The sequence below is a fragment of the Calonectris borealis genome, chromosome 4, assembly GCF_964195595.1.
Source record: "Calonectris borealis chromosome 4, bCalBor7.hap1.2, whole genome shotgun sequence".
Classification (NCBI taxonomy): domain Eukaryota; kingdom Metazoa; phylum Chordata; class Aves; order Procellariiformes; family Procellariidae; genus Calonectris; species Calonectris borealis.
Genome location: NC_134315.1, coordinates 20,980,949 through 21,002,946, shown reverse-complemented (window position 1 = coordinate 21,002,946; position 21,998 = coordinate 20,980,949). Strand labels below are relative to the sequence as shown.

Genomic DNA, 21,998 nt, shown 5'->3' with positions numbered 1-21,998 from the left:
CCTGTTCCCCCTGCCTCATGGGGGAAGATGGCTCTTTGCAGCCCTCTTACATGTCCTTGCAAACCGTTGGTGTACAGCTCCCTTCCAGCTGCCCCTCCACAGCCTGAGGAGCCACAGCTCTTCCCTCAGACGCACTCTTTCCCACCTTCCTAATAGCTGCTTCTGCTCCTCTTAATTCTCTGCCATTTACCTGTATTTGTTTTAAAATATACCTCCTTAAACTAAGCATTGTGAGGGAAGAAAATGTGAAGGAAAAATTCTTTGAAATGCTAATCCTGTAATTTAGGTTCCTACTGACAAACTGCTTGAGGGGAAATCAGGGGGAACATTCAAAGCAGGCCAACAAAATTGACAGTGCTACCACCTTCAGTTTACAGACTGAAGTGATTGTTAATAATGTCAATGAATGCTAAAAATCAACTTCTTTCTCATTATTATTTAAATTCTTTTCCTGACCAGATACTAATAGGCTACTTTGGCATTAGAATTTAAGTAACAGAGAATAGCACAACCAAAGACTCAGGACAGTAAATCTTGGAGAAATATACTTTGGCTAAGTGTATTTCATACATCTGGTATGCCATAAATGGCAAGGTACCAAAGTCTCATCTCCCTCCCAAGTTTACTGCCCATGTCCAGCTCATGAGCCATGAGCTCTCTCAGTGATAGTGTCAAGTGGCAGTCTAAAAGTTGTCACTGTATATACCTGACAGCCAGAACACTTCATTTCTCTACAGTTACCAGCTCTTGTTTACTGTAGGCTTAAAAAACCTTCAACATTGAAGTGCCTTTTAAGGACAGTAGACCAAAATACTGTAATATTAACTTCTCGTACAGCCCTCCCATAATTAAGAGGTAATCAAAGATGGGTGGTATAGTGGGAGCCGTTGAAAATTTATCCTTGTGCAAGGTCCAGTTAAAAATGGTGGATTCGTACAAAACCATAAAACTCTTAAAGGAACACAATATGCTTTTCTTCAAGTATATGAAGCCATATATCTAGACAGCATTATACCTTGGCCATGGCCATGCTTATGACTTTCCTAACTAGACATTCAAATTTTGGTCAATGGAAAGGTTGAATGGTGGTAGTAGTGATAAGGAATATAGAAGAAAACCTGCAAAGACGGAAGAAAAGCAACTTTTCAGATCTAGTGTTTAAGTACAATACCTTCTAAATTCATTCCTGTCCCCAGCTTGCATAAGTGCCACAATCGTGTTTGTAACTGAGGTGCCAATGTTTGCCCCCATTATGATAGGAATAGCTGATCGAACACTCAGCACTAGAAAGCAGAAAAGGAAGCATTGAATGAAAAAATCAGATCATCAGCAAGCTCTTTGCTCCAATGAAAATTAGCATCTGTTAATGTCACTAGAACCCTGACCTCCCTTGGTGTCACTGGGATTAGGCACTCCAATCCAGATATGTTTGCTTTAATCAAGCCCCCTGGGAACGTGGTACTCCCATAGTCCTGTGATCCCCACTGAAAGTGCAGCCCATGGTTATCCCTTTTCACCACATGTTAGAGGGCCAGAGTAAGGTAAAGTCTCTTCTTTCCCAGGCATTTTCCTACTTACTGCAGAATTTTGAAACAATGCCACAGAAACAAATGAAGTTCAATAACTGATAACATGAGAAAAGTATGCAGATACTTCCAAAATTAATGCATTCAATGTCAAGGCTTCCAATGGTTTTCTTTGCGGTTATGGACTTACTACTACTACTACTACCACTACTACTACTACTACTACTTCTATTACTATTGTTATTGTTATTGTTGTTATTACTACTACTTTTAAATATTTTGTATCAGGGCAACAGCTGTGAAAATCTTTTCCTGCAGTCTCTACTCTTACATCCAAAGCTTCTACAACTTGAACACAGGTGGGAATGTTTGCACCCCAGAACAAGATTTATGAGTGATCTCTAGGAAGATACTGTAAGCAGACTTACGTGTGGAGGACACCATGCTGACCACAATGGACGAAGAAGTGCTGGAGCTCTGGACCATAACGGTCACCAGAACTCCAATCACCAATCCCGCAACAGGATTAGACAGCACTGAATCATCTTGAAAAATGTCCCCTGCTGCTTTACCTACAAAAAACATATTCTCAGAGTGAGGGAAGTGCAAGGTAAAGTCCATAGGAATTATCAGAGCGTTTAATTAAAGATCATTCAACCATTTAATTGATACATATATAGCCATGCTTGCCAGTCAAAAAATGTACAAGGTGATGTAGCCCAGGGATCCAAATTCAGGTCCTGAACTCTCAGCTTCTCAGTTATCAGAGAATACTTCATATTCTCTCATTTCAGTGACTGACCAAGCTCTACTGAACTCTGCAAAGAATCATATAAAACCACAGCCATCAGAGGAAAGACTGTAGGACAAAAAAACCACACATGCATAGATTTAAATGCTATTACTGCCTTGATATTTTTGGTTACTGCATCAAGGAAAACTATTTTAATAGTCCTGAGTAATTCTGTTCTTGTAGCTTTCTGTGTTGTCAAAAATCCCAAATACTTCCACAGAAGCTCACATATTTCTCTGATAACTGCTTCTGAATCCATCAGCAGAATTCAACCCTTGGAGATAGGTAAATGTAAAAAATACATTTCAATAGTTTTCATCTTTGAAAGATTCGGGGGACATTTCAGTGCTGGATGCTTTGATCAAGAGCGCAATTTTCATATTTCACCTTGTTGAAATGTCTTTCACATGGGACTGATTTATGCACAGATGTATTCATGTAAACTGTCACTAAAGTAACAGGAACCTACTAAGAAATCGGGGCCAATAATCCCTACATCAACAGCTCTTTGGAATTTGAGAAACAAAGGCCTTTTCAAACAAATGAAGGTCAGTCTTCAATCAGAGCTACTTCCTTCTAAATCTATACCTCTACACATAAATCTATGGAGAATGTTCTTGAAGACTGATACTTGTAATTTAGTCACTCAGATGACTGCCTCATTCATAGTTTATTCTTGATATTTTAGACATTTTCATACCTCCTACCAGTTGAAAAGCAGAGCTCAGTACATCCAGAGAACACACGAACAAGTAGAGTAATCCAAGTAGCATAATAAACTTCCCTATCCCGTAGAGTACACGAATGATTTTTCCTTTTCTATCCAGTTCTGCAAAACAAATACATTATACATAATAGACTTCTTGATGTATCTGGTGTTCTGTCTGGAACAGTCTAGCGCACAAGCAGGGACTACGGAGTCAAAGACAGTGTTGTGACCCAAGTCTGTGATTAAACCTGAAAGAATGTTCTTCTTAATCAGATCTTAACTGCAGAAGCAGGTAGTTTGTTTACCTAGTTTTAGCATGTAAAAGCTTTTGGTATATGACAAAAGCCTTATGAAGTCTGAGATTAACCCTTGGTTTTACACAGTCATCCTACTGAGTAAAGAAAGACTAATAGGAACCTGGATATAAAACCATATTAGTTTTGGATTGTTTTCCATATATCTCCTTGTGTTTTAAGGAGGGTAAGCAGTGTGATTTCCAGATTCTTCTTAACTGACTAAATATAATATCCCCGTTCATTGTTGGGGAAGGTGAGACAGTGTAAAGCCTACATCTGAAAACTCCTCAAATCTTACATTCAATTCTTCAGCAAATACCATTTCAGAAAAATAACTGAGACAAAGAGAGCAGAAGTGATGGAAAAAATAAATGCAGGTGTCCTGGTTCCAGCTGGGACAGGGTTAACTTTCTTCCCAGTAGCCTGGGGGGTGTGCTGTGTTTTGGGTTCGGTGTGAAAGGAGCGTTGATGGCCCATTGATGCTTTGGCTGTTGCTGGGTGATGCTTGCACCGGGAGGGGGGAGCACAGCCGTGGTGGTGGACCCAGCTGGCCAATGGGGTATTCTATACCATGTGACATCATGCTCAGTATAAAAACCAGGTGTGTGGGGGGCTCGCCCCCGTTCGTGACACACGGTCGGCGGTCGGTGAGCGGTTCTGTTGTGCATTGCCTGCTTTGTGTATTCTGTTATTGTTGTTGTTCTCATTGTTATTATTACTGTTCTACTTAGTTTTATTTCAATTATTAAACTGTTTTTATCTCAACCCGGGAGCTTTCCTACTTGTGCCCTCCCGATTCTCTCCCCCATCCCACCGGGGGGAGTGTGATCGAGCGGCTGCGTGGCGTTTATTTTTGCTGGCTGGGGTTAAACCACGACAGCAGGTAACTTATTTACTGAGAAACAGCTACCTGACCACTTGACCCCGGTGTCCTGCAGTTCCGGCAGAGCCCATGGGTCTTCGTCTTCTGGCCTTGTCTCATCTACCAAAGCTATTGTGGAAAACGCAGGTTGAATCTCCCCTTTATTTCCAAGTGAAGCCACGTTGCCTGATGAAATACAACATTAAAAAAACGGTTTAATTACTTCCCATCTTCTCCAAGGAGCCCCAAAACTTTTATATCTCTGTAACTCACAGGTGAGCACACATTACCTTTGTGATTTTCTCCTTCTTTCCCCACCATGTTCTGGTTTTGTTTGGAAGAGTCCCCAATATAGTTATTGGTTTCAGGCTTTTCCACCTCAGGCCAGGGAGCCATGATCTGTGCCTAACAAAGTAGTGCAGATTAAAATGCACGTGCAGTCAAAATATTCAACTTACAACAGGGTATGTAAGAAGTGTGATTAAGTTTAAGAGCAAACGAGATGGAAATGAAATGGAAGCAATTTGTTTTTGAACACAGCTTTTTACTAATCTTTATGAATTATTCCTTTCTTTGCAAAATTGATTTCTCAATTATTTTTTAAATCACACAGTTGATTTATTTATGCAATTTACACAATTTTAAAAAAATTATTTCCATCTCATGCCTGTATTTTTGTTCACTTTTAATTGTCATGAAAGCAAAGATTCTTCTGTTTTCCAAACCTTAGGCATTTCTTTTCTTTAATTTGTTTTATCTTCTTTCAGCAAAGAGTCAGAGGACTGTTTTACTTTCATAGAATCATTAAGGTTGGAAAAGACCTCTAAGATCATCGAGTTCAACCATCAACCCAACACCACCATGCCCACTACACCATGTCCCTAAGCGCCTCATCTACACGTCTTTTAAATACTTCCAGGGATGGTGACTCCACCACTTCCCTGGGCAGCCTGTTCCAAGGCCTGACCACTCTTTCAGCAAAGAAATTTCTCCTAATGTCCAATCTAAACCTCCCTTGGCGCAACTTGAGGCCACTTCCTCTTGTCCTATCGCTAGTTACTTGGGAGAAGAGACCAACACCCACCTCACTACAACCTCCTCTCAGGTAGTTGTAGAGCGCGATGAGGTCTCCCCTCAGCCTCCTCTTCTCCAGGCTAAACAACCCCAGTTCCCTCAGCCGCTCCTCATAAGACTTGTGCTCCAGACCCTTCACCAGCTTCGTTGCCCTCCTCTGGACACGCTCCAGCACCTCCATGTCCTTCTTGTAGTGAGGGGCCCAAAACTGAACACAGCATTCAAGGTGCGGCCTCACCAGTGCCGAGTACAGGGGCACGATCACCTCCCTGCTCCTGCTGGCCACACTATTTCTGATACAGGCCAGGATGCCATTGGCCTTCTTGGCCACCTGGGCACACTGCCGGCTCATGTTCAGCCGGCTGTCAACCAGCACCCCCAGGTCCTTTTCCTCTGGGCAGCTTTCCAGCCACTCTTCCCCAAGCCTGTAGCGTTGCCTGGGGTTGTTGTGGCCGAAGTGCAGGACCCGGCACTTGGCCTTGTTGAACCTCATGCAGTTGGCCTCAGCCCATCGTTCCAGCCTGTCCAGGTCCCTCTGCAGAGCCTTCCTACCCTCCAGCAGATCAACACTCCCGCCCAGCTTGGTGTCGTCTGCAAACTTACTGAGGGAGCACTCGATCCCCTCATCCAGGTCGTTGATAAAGATATTGAACAGGACCGGCCCCAGTACTGAGCCCTGGGGAACACTGCTCCTGACCGGCCGCCAACTGGATTTAACTCCGTTCACCACAACTCTCTGGGCTTGGCCGTCCAGCCAGTTTTTTACCCAGCGAAGAGTGCACCTGTCTAGGCCATGAGCCGCCAGCTTCTCTAGGAGAAAGCCGTGGGAGACAGTGTCAAAGGCTTTACTGGAGTCCAGGTAGACTTTCTTCCACCTTCTGGATTTAATTGACTGCCTTTACCAAACTGATAATTCAATATATAGACTTTAGCAAAGAAAGTTCTTCCCTAAAGCATTGCCTAGTTTGGGTCACATATGCTTCTTGTGGCCTTTACTGGTTCCTTCCCATGGAAGCATGGAGGGGAATGTGACCCTGGGCAAGGTGGAGGAAGATCCCAGAGTTTCAAGCTCCAGAATGATGCTTGCTGAACAACTGGACAAGAGCGTAATCAGACAGCAGTGGCCATTTGCAGGTCTATATTTGCCTGTAACCCACAGCTGATGCTGCAAGTGAAGCTGAGTTAGTGGCAGCAAGGTCAGGCTCACCCATCTCACGTAGGATCTCTGCCTGAACCTCCTCCTTCCTGACCCCTTTTGAGCACATTTGACATGCATTGTAATATTAACCAATAATGACTTAAAAAGTAAGATATCACATGGCCAAATCCTGCCAGCACAGGTACAAGCATATGTGACAGACCCAGCCCAGGCACAAGAGGAGGAGGCAGCTGGTCCTTGAACCAAAACCTGGAGGAGCCCTACTTATTTACTTCACCAATATTGGAAGCCAGAAGGAGGGACATGAAAGAGGGGGAAGGTGACCATGGGGAGCCCAGGCAATATATGATCATACTTCTCCTTTTCCATGCTTGTAAGGCTGTTAGTTAGCTCAGCCAGCATGACCGAAAACTCAATGGAAAGGATGGGAGAAGTGAACCCTACACAGAAAAGCCTCACATTTGGGTCTGTCTCTTCCACCCTCTCTGCCACACAAGTCGGTCAGTGCTGTGGGCAAAGCTGCCCCGCCACGTCTGGCACCCACGCGGCTGAAACATCAGTGAGTGAATTTGCCTCCAATGCTCCTCATAAAACAGGGCACCTGTGCCCAGCCTCCAAAAGTCAGTGTCAGAGTTGGTATCATGCTCCCGTAAACAAGGTTCACCTGCATTTAGCAGCCACTCTAAGGGGGTATAATTAATCATTCATTTAATCATAATCCTTTATGTAGCTGATGGTGAAAATCTTTTGTCCCTGCCCATGTCAATAAGCCACACGTCCTCCTCCTTTACCTGGGAAGGAAATGTCACAGAAAAAAACACTCATGCCTTGCTGTAACAGAGGAGGGTATTGTTTTCTGGCACTCCACAAAGAAAAGAGTATCTCCCCTTCCATATTAGCACGAAAAATTATTCTACAATCCCATAAGCAAAAACTATGCTTTTACTCATTCTTTATCTGTGGCGTAAGATCCAGAGCAGCTCCCAAGATACACAAAGAAAGATCTCAGAACAGATGGAAGAAAATCACTCTTGCTTGTTTCAACAAGGGTTTCCATTTGCTTGGAGCAAATTCTTATATTTTCACCCATGCCAGAACAACCTCCAAGCCCCACCCATGCCAGAACACCTCCATCTTGTTAAACGAGTTTCATTTATACGTGTTCAGCATTTAGAGAGCTCTAAAAAAAATAACTACTCAGCACAAGTGCTTCTTAAGTGAAATGCAATCGTGAAAATGCATTGGAAATTCAGATGTGAAGTTGCATTGACAACATATTCCCACCATGGAGAGACACAGAATATGCTGGACACCACCAGCTCTAGAGATGCCATCAGTACTTTTACAGCTCTTCTGTTACGCTCACTATGGAAATGAAGGATTCAGCCTGCTTGATTACAGTATGGAAACTGAGCTGATGCATTCACTGGAGAAACTGGAGCTTGAAAACTTCAGCAGACAAACAGCCTCTACGTCTCCTAAATAAACTCTCCCCATTCAAGAATTCAGCAGGGCATTTTTTCATAATAAGCATCTCTCATGTTCCTGAGGTGCTCAGGATCCCACAGGTACGTCATGTGTTATTATTGTTTTTGCTTTATGTGATTAAATACCCTAGAATGAGAGTTGACCACCTCTGTGGAGGAAGTTTTTTTGTAGGTATGTATATAAAATTATTCATATGATTCCTAGCCAGCCTCTGAGTTGGGAAGGTAGACTTGAATACCGGAGGTTCTTACAGTATTGGCCTTGTGCATTTGAGTTTGCAGAGGTATTACTAGAAGAGCCCCTTCTGTGTGATTGGTATCAAGGACTGATGGAAGCAGAACCACCTAGATCCTTGAAGCGCTATCAAAGCTGTCAGCTTTCTCCAGATCCTGACTCTTGTTAAGAGGAACAGCTGAGAAGATAGTTTACAGCCACCTGATACTCTGTTTGCTAGAGTCCTGGCCACAGCTACTTACTGTTAATTAATTGCTGTGCTACAAGGATAATCTACATTCTACAGTTTTCCCTTCCAAGAATTCTTCCTTGGCCCAAATACAGACATCAACACATTGAGAAAATACTCAAAAGAAAATCTGTGTGCTGCTGAGGAGCAGAGCAGTGGGTGACAAAGCTAACTGCATCATTCCCTGGCAACTCGTATTAGCTGCGTCCGTGGAAAGGCTGACGTCAGGCACGGTGTAAAAGACCAACATCATTTGACGCAAGATATAAATGACAACCAAAACCCTAATAGTGGTTTACTTTTGAACACCGAAGACATAACTATACTGCAAAGGAACATGTTAGAGAACGGGCAGAGGATGGGCTGGTGACGACGCACGCCACAACAAGGAGCTATGTTCAGCTGGACGCACCGGTCCAGGTCCAAAGCTAGGATAGCCACAATTGCTGGATGAGGTGCCCGGAGTGATGAGCTCTGCCCATCCCCGTGCCAGCCCAGGTGTCTCAGCGCTGTGTGTCCGGTTCCCGTCTTAGCTGGCAGGACACCGGCCAGGATGCCTGCACCCAGGGCGTAGTCATGGAACTCGCATCCAGCTAAGCATTGGCACTTTGGATATCCACCTGTCCGGAGCTGTGCTGAAATGGGAGCTAATTTCCTCCTGAAAGAGGCAGGTCAAAATACGCTATGCATATTGCAAAGGTCTGAAAACTGATGCCTGCGCAAACTGTAATCCAGTCCGTTTCGGTGAACCTCGCGGCAAATCCTCTCACACCATCGTGTGTGCTCCTTTCGTTGTAAGTATAATCTTTCCTCACCTTTGGAAAATGCTAACTACGTGTGACATCCTTTCTAACTCCAAAAGAAGCTGAAACCTCCCACTCGTAAGAGGGAGATAGATGGAAATCAATGGCATTCAAATTCTGATATAAAATATGTGAGAGAGAAAGTTGAAGCCAAAGTGGGCTCCCGTGGTTTTTATATCTATACTGACTCTCTCGCTGCAGCATTTCAAAGAGTTAAAGTCTCTGGGAATTACCTGAGCAACACTAGGTGTCATGCAGTAGCCCGGCATTGCGTTCCTCAGTGATTCATTGGACTGTAACAGTATTGCCTCAGTTGCAGGACTAGACTCTCGGTGCTTTTCAGTTTTAAATCAGAAACAGTTGTAAATCTATTTATTCTCCTGGACTTAATGTGGAGAATATGAACTACCACTTGCATGTGCCTGGACGGTATTGTTTGTACCTCTCCACCCGTGACAGCTCACTGAAAGGCCACGTTGTGCCTGCAGTAAGAACTACGAAGCAGTAAGTCTTAAAGAAATCTCACCCCCAGGAAACAGACCCAGTCAAACCAAGATGAAATAAAAGTACTGGAGAAAATAGCAGTATTTGCAAAACCAACTGGTAATAACTGCAACAACCACCACCATGACCATACATGTGCCTACAGGTTGCTTAAGCAGCTCCAAATCAAGTTTTGGGCTCAGCCAGGCTTTCCCCTCTCTCGCTCGCTCTCCTTCTCTCTCAGCTTTTCTACAAAAACACATTACTTTCTTGTCATTGACCACTGTGCTATGGTTTTTATGTCAAAAAGCAATTTATCAGCTAATCTGATACCCGACTACGTGCCTTAGTAAATATGAATATTTACCACATATACTTCATAGGAGTAAATACCAAGCTATATAGCAATCCTTCTTATACACAGTTGGAAGAAATATTATCTTTTTCCCCTCAAAATGTATCATTTCCAACATAAAAGCACATTATGTGAAGACAGGAAAGGAAAGAATCTCAGCCAGCACAAATTCATTCAGCAGCTTTACATCAGCTGATAATTTTGCCCCAGAACCTGTTCCATGGCAGCCACAAAGCCCCAGGTGCAACAGAACAGGCAACGACTTAAATAAACACCAGCAATGATTCAGCCTTGCTAGGAGCAAGTCTTGTGTTTGCTCTGGCACCAGCCGCTTCCTTGGGACTTTTTCTCTGAATAAGATAGCAGGTTTAGCCAGGATGTAAACTTTCAAATAATGTAGTAGTAAAGGATAAAATAGATGTGTGAAAGCTAAAAACAAATGAGCATTGTTCTCACTGTTTATTCCTATGGATCCCTGAGACTTATCGCTCACAAGCTTGAATCTAACACGTAGCAAAACTAAAAAAAATCATATAAAACAAACTAGTAAAGAGAACTACTTTCTAAGCAAGTGCAGAGAGAAAATAAATCCCAAACATTAATTTTTGCGTTCACAACCAAGCAAAGCACCTGACACTGCCACTGAGGAGCCAGAGCCAGGAAACATCAGTGAACTACTTGAAATGCCTACTAGGTACTTAAATAAAACAATTACTTTTTTAGAATAAAACAACAACAAAAAAATAATCCCCCCAACAAGGAAATACAACAGATCTACCCCATCCTGAATGCAAAACACAAGTAAAAGATCGAGAGCGGAAAAAGTAATGACATTAAAAAGACTTACTGATCTAATGGAAGAGCTGCTAATAAAAGTTACTGAGAAACCAGCTGATTTCTGCCTACTGCCACATTAGTTGAGCTAACTACATTAGACTAATGTATTCCTTTTACCTCCATGTATCAAACCAAATTAGCATACGAAAATGTTTCCGTCAAGAATAGCCTGACATGGCCATAGTGCAGCACGCAAACTTTACACTATCTATGCTAACACACAAGCTGGCAGTATTTCCTTCCAATGTTTCATTAATCATATCCTAGATATTTTCCAGTATCCGATACCGCTGATTACTATGACTTAAAATGTCACTTCTTTTCAATCCAAATAATAGTTAAAACAATACTTTCTTATGCTCTAGGCAGTTCTTTCTGGGTTTTTTTGACAGCTGCTAATAAAATGCTTTTTTTCTTTATCATATTCCATAAAAATAAATCTAGTTATTCGCAGACAAAAAGTAGCACAGTTTGTTTCTAGAACTATGATTTTTTGTCACTTCCTTAAAATAAAAACGCAGTTGAAAGAACACAAGGTGAAAATGCTAACAAGTGGGTGACATTTCACATGCCGCTCCAGTTCCCCATGTTAGCTCTCTGTTGCCATTCCTTGAGCTGCAAAAGCAGAGCTTTGGATTTATAAGCTAAACAAGTTCAAAAAAGAAGAAAAGAAAACTTGGTCTTAGTTGTTCTTACTTACCACTTCTTTATTCCCAGACAACAGAGCGAACGGATCAACTGGGCAGCCACTGAAACCTGCAATATATATAGACAGGTGTTGAGCAAAGTTTGCTTTCATCACTGCGCACTAACATTCCTATTTTACAGTCCAGAGGCACTGCCTACCTGCAACTTGATGATCACAATCAACCTTTTTTTAGCAGGAGTGGGCAGCAACCAAGACTGATAAAACTACGGGCTATTTCACACTTATCACATTCTAAAAAATGTCCCATCAGCATTTAAGTACGAGTTACTAATGTGTTCATGTGAATGCTGGGGAACGGTTTGTTCCAGCCTGAAAAACTGCCGTCCACCTGATCATTCAGTAATCTTTTTTCCAATAATAATTTTCCAAAAATATTTTGCAATCTCAAAAGTCTGTCAAGAGGGTGTGAAGAAGATGTAGTACTGTTATTTGTCTGTTCAGGTGCCTATTAATCTGCCTAAGAACAGGAGTGAAGGAGAATCAGATAAAAAGCGGTGTAAGTAGGAAACACGTAAGAACTTCTTTGAGAACAGAGGATGGAGTTTCATTCTTATCAGTGTACAATGTTTACAATTAAGGCGAGCTCATTAGCATTTTGGCTGCGGCTCTCCTTCTAAATGAGATTTAAAGATGTAAGGACACCTTTGATAATCGCATTCAGAACGCTAGCGAGGAAGACAGCTATATGATAGATACGTTATTCAGTAAGTACAGTATGGTATTACAGATTAGACAAAGCAATCACTAGCGTTGCTGTCTGTTCTACTGATGAGCTTAATGGGGAGCGCAGGGGGGCTGGACTAGGCACTGTAGCTTTATTATCTTTGAATTTTTTCTGTTTCAACAGGCAACTTACCCTGAGAAAATAAGCTGTAAACCAGCAGCCTAATCAGCAGATCTGCTTTGTCTGCGTGTACGCTGTCATATCTCCCAGCAGCTTAGTGACTTAGTAACTTAGAAAAATAAAACTCCTGCTTTTTGCACTTTTTAGTCCCACAGAGACACCCAGCCTTTGGAGCTGTGAGTCAGAACTTACTCTTCACCTGCATCGGCATCAGAAATGTTTAATAAGTGGTGATCGTAAAAGCCTCCGCAGCCCCGTACGCAGCATCACATCACACAGCGGAACTGCCGAGCACCTGCCTGGCTGCAGCGGCCCTGCCGGCGTACAGCCCACCGCCCCCCATCACCCTGGGCACGGCTGATGTTGGAGCCCGAGGATGAACGCACCAGCCCCGCCTCGCCCTTCCCAGCTGCAGCGTGCAGAGACGGCGATGGAGAGGAAAACGATTTTTCTTCTGTGCGAAGAGGAGAACAGTCCAAAGTGGAAAGAAGTGATAGAAAATGGACCCAAGGTCCACCTTGGTGGTTCACAGGCTCAGTTTTCTTAACAGAAGTGTACTTTAACATTGCATCTAAAAATAGTAGTTTTTCATTGATGTCCTACATGTAGGAAATCAGATGAAGTTTTAATGGGGAATCCTTAGGTTTCTCTGAGCTGTGGCTTATTCTCTTCTGAGTCACTGTTTGTGAAACCCAGCTCTGACAGCAAGAAGGTGCGAGATGGGCACGTTCCAGGTACCCGGTTAGGGCTCAGCCAGCGCGTGGTGACGTCTTCCACAGCATTTTTATTCCAACGCTGCTCATTCCATTTGCTAAGCACAATCCTATGCGCTGACCATGTTAATGTTTTAGGAAGGCAACAATTCTAGATCGGACCCATCATATTCCCAAAAAAACCTTTAGGGAAGAAAAACCAGTCACTCACACAAAGGCAGGCGATCTACAGTCTGTCTTTGGAATTCCAGGGTGGATCTTCTGCAGAGTCTCTATAAGGAGCTAGCTACAAGGGATGAAGGTGGATGTTATTTGTCTCAGAAGCCTTTCCCTCATTCAGGATCGGAGGAGAAGAGGCTGAAATTCTTCCCGGGACACCAGGGCAGTCAGAGCGATAGTCCAGAGCACTTTTCATGCATCCAGCACAGATTCAAAAGCTGCTGCTGCTAAGAAAGCATAACCCAATGCTCTTTCTTCCCCCTTTAGGGTTTACTTTGAAGCAAGTGACCTAATTTCAAAAAATATTATTGGATAGGGAACATTTAATAAAACAAAGCAAGCAAGAAAATTTCAAGGGTCCTGATTTCCTATCACAAAGGTGCTGGATTACTCTGCAGCTACCTGGAATAGTACCTGCGATACTCTAGCATTTAGCAGGAGGTGCAACCCTAGAAAATGTCTCAAACACAGAATGAGAAAAAATTCCTGGCATGTGCAAATTCTGAGAGGTGAACTCTGTCCAGTCACTGTTCCATGTTGCAAGAAGTTATAACACAGGCAAGAAAGATGTCTGCATAACAGAGATCTGTGCTACGAGCTCTCTTACAGATCTCCCACACAAAAGGGATATTTGCCGTGCAAGTGCCAACCCTGTTCATCTTTAAGACCCAGGCCCTAGTACAGTAAACCAAGCGCACCTAAGTCACAACTAAAATAAAAATAATTAAAGGGAAGTAAAAGAAACGATCATCCATCCTGCAAAGGTATCAGGGCAGCCCAAGATATATATTCACTAACAATATTCACATGATGAGGTTTGCTCTTTTAGTAGACACAGCTTCAAAAGACAGCATACATGAGCAAGACTCTCAGCTAACAGCAGGAGAGAAACTCTCTCTCTTACAGTTTGATTTAATTTTCAATGTTCCGCAAATCCAAAGAATGCACAGCTAAACACTTACTGTGCATTCGAGGTGCTGCGACTCTAGAAAACAGCTACACAGCTCTTTACTGAAGAGAATTGGTATTGTTTCCATCATTTGGAAACAACATTGTCTATTTTAACTTGTTCAGAAACCTTGAACAAATCTAGTTGTCTACATTTGGGAATTGCATTAGTGTAAATCAACCTTCCCTCTTCCGGATATGCAAAACACAAAGCCCTGATCATTAAAGAGAGAGACCAGTGCTGATTTCAATATGAATTACAGCCAGAACGGTTACTTGGTTAGGGACTTACCCCTAGGTTACTTGGTTAGGGACTTACCCCTACTCAGCTGAAAAACACCTTCCTTCTTTGTGCAATTACCTGGAAGAATTTAACCCCTGGCTTTCTCTGTTGTCTGAAATGTATTCTGCATGTAAATATTTTAACAATGCAGTTTATTAATGAAAATGCCCAGTCAGATATGTTTTGTGAATGTTAAATTCCACATTGATATACACCGGGGTATTTACTAGGAATCAATATTTGTAGCAGACTCTGACCCTGGCATTATATAGGATGCTTTGATTTTGGAACAGAATGTAAATGCTACAACTTTGTAGTTGATTAATTAATTTATTTTCCATTAAGAAGTGTAAATTTGTCTTTGAAGCTTCAATACCTACCAGGAAATTGTCTGCTTTTAACTATCCTGTGCTCTTCTGCTCTAGGTGGGTATGGCTGCAATGCACCCTCAGACCAATTTTTTGCCCAATATTTCTACTATAGTTGGAAATAGTAAAGAAGAACTCCTAAAACTACTTTGACAGCAATAACAAAAAACACTGAATTTAATGTGTAAAGAACCTGGATCCTATCACAAGGTTCTGTATTACAATACTGTGCATTTTGTCTCACACAAATGATAACGCAAAAAAATTAATGGAGTTAGGGTAGTTAACATACCTCCAGAACTGAGTAATGAATAAAGTCATAAAGAGGCAGCACTCAACAGAGCAAATGCCAGGAGCGGGAGGGGGAAATAAAATATCAAGTGAAGGAGTCTCAAAGAGAAAAACTACAGGAAGGGCTTTCACAGATAAAAACGAAAAGAAATATTTCAATACAGGAAAGAGTTTTTATGGACGAATAATATGCCAACAATTTTAGGCAGATAGCTGTGTTTGAAAGGAAAAAGGGACTCTGTTTTGGTCTTATAATAATTGAGCAGCCCCTTCACCACAGAACCAGCTTATTCTCATTACAACCATGCCTCAAATTTTTTTGTCAGTACAAACGCATCCTTGGGCTACACGTTAGTGGGGTTATTTTGTTCACATCCTCTGTGATAGCTATGTTTTCCCTTAAAGTCACATATTACAATTGTTTTTATTCTTCCTGGAGTATCTTATTTTGACTTCCTATTCAGTCGATGTTTTGCTACTAACATGTATCAGTAGCCATTCTCAACATCTACCAAGGCGTAAGGGACTGCTCCTCCAGAGCCGGCAGTCCAGGCCCAGGGGGTCCCTGGGGCCGGAGCAGTGGCAGCTCTGCCCAGCCCTGCAGCGAGATGGCAAGCGCTTCTTACCCTCTCCCAGGGGAGGCACGAAGACTGGCAAAAAGGCACAGACTAAAACATGGCACATGCAAAAAAAATGCACCAGTACTAGCCAGAATTTGGTTTCAGCCAGACTGCTAAAAATATGAACTTTTAGCATTTAGTATCACCTGCTTTGAAAACTAAAGCCCAGATACATTTTCAAACCATTTTTTTATCATAGCTGCTCTAAACTTTTCTTGTTTGTCCTGAATATTTAACTAAAAGGTTTAAGAAATGCCCACTAAAAAACCCCAACCCCAAAACAAAGATCTGCTGATGCTTTAGGGTAAGAAATTTTTAATCACAAAAGAAACCCAATATTATTCCCCTCTTGCTAACCTTTCCTTACTCTTTTTATAGTCTCTCCCCTTACCTCGCCCCCACCCCACACCCCCTCTCCTCCCTGCTCCTGTTCGCTCTCTCAACCAATCTTCTATTCCACATCCTCCTGTTGCCTCCCACTTTGGACACATATTCATGAATGCAAATAGCATCTTCCCAACAAACAAGTAACGGGGAAGAGGAAGAAGAGAAGAAGTGAAGGGAAATGTGAGAGCCCTTAAATAAATAATATTATTTACACTCTTACGTAAATTTTAATTTACAGATCTCAAAGCGCTTCGGGAAAGCAGGCATTTTTGACTCCTTCATTATTCACGGAAGTTCAAAGATTTTTTTTTTTAAGAAATCCGTTGTTTTCTTCCTGCACAATTTGTTAACCCTTGGCTGACACTGGCCATGGTGTTGCCGGTAGCAGGATGAGCAAGTATAATTACCAGCCAGCCAGCCGAGTGTGTTTACACTGAAGAGAAGACTCATCTCACATTTCCAACCTGTCCTCTTCTCCCGCACCTGCGCTGTTCAGCCCGCCGGCCTCCCGCGCCGCCTCCAGGGCCGCTGCTCAGGCACAGCAGCCACGCGTACAACACAATACGTGTGCAACACCTGCCTCTCTGCTGCCTAAATGACTTCTGCCTAAAAGGCGGATTTGAGAATGACCTAAAATGAGGACTTCTGCCAAAATAAATACTCTCCCACAAACCTACTACTCTTTCAAAGGGTATATATGCACTAATTCTGTATAGAGTTGTACATTCCAAATAAAGCATTGAACACCTTAAACTCTAGTTTTAAAATTGCAAGTTATGTCACCAATGACACCGTTTGTTACTTATTGTTGCAAAATGCTTGGCAGTATCTCCTTTCTAAGTCTTCATCCCTGACACAGCTTTTGGAAAACTTTAGGTGAGCTACCTAAAGGTGATCTGTTGCCATAGGGTGAGAGAATAAATCTGTTTTCTTTGAACTTACTTTCCATACAACTAATTATCCAACACGCTAATTCTGTACAGATCTTTAAATTACATCTGCAAAATTGACAGCAAAATCAAACCATCTGGTATTTAATAAATCTCAAACACAGTAACTTTCCTTAAAATATAGTTCATGAGCCATTACCCATGATTATCATCTAATATTTCTGCCAGAATAATCAGTAAAGGCTCTCAGGTCAAGTCGTTCAAAGAACTGGGTGCGAGGACAGCCCTCTCCGGAGGGAGCACCTCCATAATTTTCTTACTGCATTAGGCAAACTAGTTTTGCTGCATAGTTGTGAGATCTTGCAATTAGAAGACCTCTCTGTGCCCCACATCAGAAAAATTTTCTCCTTCTGTCACAGCAACTTCTCCCAGTGACGCCTGAGACACGTAAACTGTTTTGATCCAATCCTACTGACGCCTGTAAAAACTGTGGATGGTTTCGGAGGATTTTATTCTCGGAAAGATGACACTGTATGTGGTGCAGGAACCATCCCCAGTCTCCTTGCAGTTTAAATTGAATGTTGGTCCTCAGCCTTCACAACAAATTCCACATGGAGAAATGTAATGCTTTTTTTCTTTAACATAATTCTATTCCCATGGACTTTCTATAGACTTCAGGTACCCATCTTTAAGATGCATGTAATGAGTGACTTTACCAGAATAAGACGACAGTCTCCATCTGTTAATGGCATAGCTTCTTGTAAACTATTGAAAATTAAAATCTACCACAGACACATAATTACAGTTCCTATTGACTTAGAAGGACTTACATGTACGTATGTAAGACATCATATGGACCAAGGCACGCAGGCAGTAGCTGCTTTTTAATTGTTTACAGTTCATCCTTTTACCCAAATATTTTTGACTTTATAAAGGCTAATTAAGGGAGTAATGAGACCAATATTTGCTCTTCCAAAGGAAGACTGTAATAAACACAACGTAAACCTAAAGAGGAATCCAAGACAGAAAGCATTGCCTCACAGCCCTCGGCCTTAGCCCATATACAGGGTTTTCCCTGCCTGTTTCCACTAAAAAACAGAAACTGATGTGAGTGTTTTTACTGCAGTTGTGTCTCTTAACAAGGAAAATATTTAACAGCCTTTCATGTGGGGACACACAAGGCAGAACTCGAAGGTATTGAATAAATCTCTGAACCTTTGGGCTAAGTGCTGGCAGAAAGATGCTTCGAGCAGCGAGGCAGGGAAAAGTAACCAAGGGATTTAAAAATCAAATCACAGCAAAACATTCTCTGCCCTGTTCGTAAGCTGAATCATGGAAGAGAAATTTGAACATTTCTTGGAAATACAGAGGGATACTTCAAGGACACCTGACTCCATCATTAACTTTTTTTCCTAAAGCAAACAGATCCAAACTTTGGCTGATCGCTCAAGTCCAAAGAGATAATGCTACAGCAGACACCAGCTTGCTGTAAAAGGTGGATGTTGTTAACTATTAAAATGATTATGAACAATTCCTCTGCATAGGAAAATATAATTTTACCTCTCTAAAACAGAGCGATGGATAAACCTCTGGATATATATTTTTTGGCTGCTCTCTAAAGCCTCTTCAAACTTAAGCCTAAATATTATGCTTATTGATGAGCATAAATTTCCTGGCGTAATATGACCTAATTAACCTCTTGCTTTTGAGTCTTGCTAAGTATCTCTATTACTCTGTAGGAGCATAGTCGTAATAATCCATTACTCAGCTAATGCATTTTCATTAAAATTGTTGCAGTATCAATAAAATTACAACATCACAAACATAAGACTTCCATTACTTTAAAATTAAGCATTCTTTGTTTAAGTAACAAGGATAAATTAGTGCAGCGAGAAGACAAGAATTGCTTCTTAATTGTACTGGAAGGACTTTTTTTTTTAAACCTGAAGGTAACAAGTGTCATTTTGCATATATTAAGATTTAAAGAGGTGTCTTTGTTACAGCTGATGTGTAACTCAAGACTCACAGAGTTGTAAAACTGTAACTTATGCTAATTTCAATAAATTATGTATAGCCCATTTACAAATACGTTACGTGCTGCCCTTGATCCCCACACCATGCTCGGATTAGTCTGCTATTTATTTATCGGCTTGGTCTCCACAGGCCTCATAAACTGTTACTGGTTACAGGAAATAAGATTTGACTTATCAGCCTTCTCCCCTGTTAGTCACAGCAAGGGTTTTCACATGCCAAATACCACAGTAGCACTTTGTTTCGTTATTATGTGAGTTTGAACAAAGTCTGCAGAGCTTCTTTATCTGAAAAATATTATGGAATAAAATAAAAGAGGATGAAATATAGAGCTTGTGATATTCAGAGATATTCAAAACAGATATTTCAGAATAATTATTGTTTATCACTTTTCCACAGACTGAAGCCCTTGATCGGATTTAATTGACCTGTGTTTGCAGTTATGCTTTTCACTGAAACTTAGTGTCAGGAATAATGACCAAGACTTTTTTCAGCCCAGGTGCATTAAGGACAACACTGCTCCCGGGATGAAAGCCTGTCTGAGGCGCTGGCTGGGAGCGGCAGCCTGCGGGGAGAAAGGGTGCTGGGATGTGGGTAGGAAGGAGGCGCCTGCCTGTGCTGGCTGCCCCAGGCTGCGGCCCCAGAGGTGCCCCTGCTCCTGCAAGGACGCTTCATGCACCCTCCGACGGCTACACCGAGGCCTGAGGGCAGTCGAGCAGCAGTCTCTAAATGTGGTGCCTTGAGAAACACATGGATATTTCTCATGAACGAATAAGTAGTGTGAGGAAGTAGAAGCCCTGGAAAATGGGAAAACAGAGAACTGTCAAGGTTTCCAGTGGAGCTTACCATGTGATTGCACACACCAAACAAATGCACAAAACTCGATCCAACTCCCTCCCCTTTTACTCATAGAAGAAGTCCACATAAATGCTGTTACCAGTTGCAGCTTGTCTTTCATGTCTGTGATACGTCATGCACTTGCCTGCAAAGATGAAGCACTCTTACGTAGCAGGATATTATGGAGATGAAGACAGCAAACCATCATAGCAAAGGGCAGCGTGAAGAAAAAGAAATAGCTCCTAAAACCCATTTATTTGTAATCAAGTATGTCATTGTGTCTCTTTTATTGACTTCGAATAGAATCATTAAGGTTGGAAAAGACCTCTAAGATCATCGAGTCCAACCGTCAACCCAACGCTACCATGCCCACTACACCATGTCCCTAAGCGCCTCATCTACACGTCTTTTAAATACCTCCAGGGATGGTGACTCAACCACTTCCCTGGGCAGCCTGTTCCAAGGCCTGACCACTCTTTCAGTAAAGAAATTTTTCCTAATGTCCAGTCTAAACCTCCCTTGGCGCAACTTGAGGCCATTTCCTCTTGTCCTATCACTAGTTACTTGGGAGAAGAGACCAACACCCACCTCACTACAACCTCATTCCAGGTAGTTGTAGAGCGCGATGAGGTCTCCCCTCAGCCTCCTCTTCTCCAGGCTAAACAGTCCCAGTTCCCTCAGACGCTCCTCATAAGACTTGTGCTCCAGGCCCTTCACCAGCTTCGTTGCCCTTCTCTGGACACGCTCCAGCACCTCCATGTCCTTCTTGTAGTGAGGGGCCCAAAACTGAACACAGTATTCAAGGTGCAGCCTCACCAGTGCCGAGTGCAGGGGCACGATCACCTCCCTGCTCCTGCTGGCCACACTATTTCTGATACAGGCCAGGATGCCCTTGGCCTTCTTGGCCACCTGAGCACACTGCCGGCTCATGTTCAGCCGGCTGTCAGCCAGCACCCCCAGGTCCTTTTCCTCTGGGCAGCTTTCCAGCCACTCTTCCCCAAGCCTGTAGCGTTGCCTGGGGTTGTTGTGGCTGAAGTGCAGGACTCGGCACTTGGCCTTGTTGAACCTCGTACAGTTGGCCTCAGCCCATCGATCCAATTTATTACAGGCAATCGACTTACTGATATTTCCTCTGGAAAGTCACTGCTTCTTGTTGTATTAGTCCCACCTTTTTCTGAAAGGTGTAGTACTTACTACGTGGGCAGATTCAGCTACTGGTTTTGCACTTTGAAGATTAAAGCAGATCATAAATGGTATTAATGCAAAGCCAGCACGATCTGTTCAGGAGGCATACAGAGCAGCTTCCAGCACCTTCAGTGTATTCTATAAACAAAATGCATAAGGCTAATTATGGCTGATAATAGTATAATAATAAAATCTGATGTTTGTATAGCGCATCGCACATTAAAGGGTATTAATCCGTTACAGCATGTTGAAGATGTAAGATTAAGAGAGAGAGAAATGTTAAGAGCAATTCCTGGTGAAGGACAAGTTAATGTTACCTGGGCTAGATACCATATCATACCATACCGTACATGAAATACCAACATGTCTCCATTTTGCAATTCTTATTTTAAACTTTCCAGATTTCAGGTGGACCTGAGCTTAAAATTGTTCTTTGAAGGGCAGGTCAGGGAGATGTCTGTTTTGAACAACAACTTCTGAGAACTTTCTCTACTTGAAAGCGCTTTCTTAAAAGAAGTGATTTAGGGCAGTTTTATCCATGCCAGTAAGCACAGGAACATTGGGGTGGCCAATTTGAGAAAGCTGAAAAACTTTCTGTTGAGTTGTTCAAGATGTGCCACCTCTCAGTCAGGCGACAGCATCAGGTCGCCTCTACCCCGGAGTAGTTCCCTGTGACTCCCTGCGACCCCTTGGCCACCTGGTCAGGCTGCCCACAGCACCCCAGCTCGCGCTGCCGCCGTTTGAAACATCATTTGGGCTTGCTCAAGCTGTAAGGCAACAGTGGAAACCTTCCTGCCCTAGCCACAGCCCTTGCTGGGACACCCT

The 21,998-nt window shown here is 42.5% G+C and overlaps 1 protein-coding gene across 1 annotated transcript in view; it reads right to left on the bottom strand.

The window, feature by feature from the left end:
* Positions 1-21,998, bottom strand: part of SLC34A2 (solute carrier family 34 member 2) — a 64,041-nt gene that overhangs the window by 10,336 nt on the left and 31,707 nt on the right. The window contains exons 3-8 of the mRNA XM_075149293.1: positions 11,549-11,604; positions 4,477-4,591; positions 4,235-4,372; positions 3,020-3,148; positions 1,955-2,098; positions 1,172-1,283 (exon numbers count right to left, since the gene is read on the bottom strand). Of these exons, the coding sequence (XP_075005394.1) occupies positions 1,172-1,283; positions 1,955-2,098; positions 3,020-3,148; positions 4,235-4,372; positions 4,477-4,591; positions 11,549-11,604 (694 nt within the window). The remainder of the gene's footprint in view (positions 1-1,171; positions 1,284-1,954; positions 2,099-3,019; positions 3,149-4,234; positions 4,373-4,476; positions 4,592-11,548; positions 11,605-21,998) is intronic.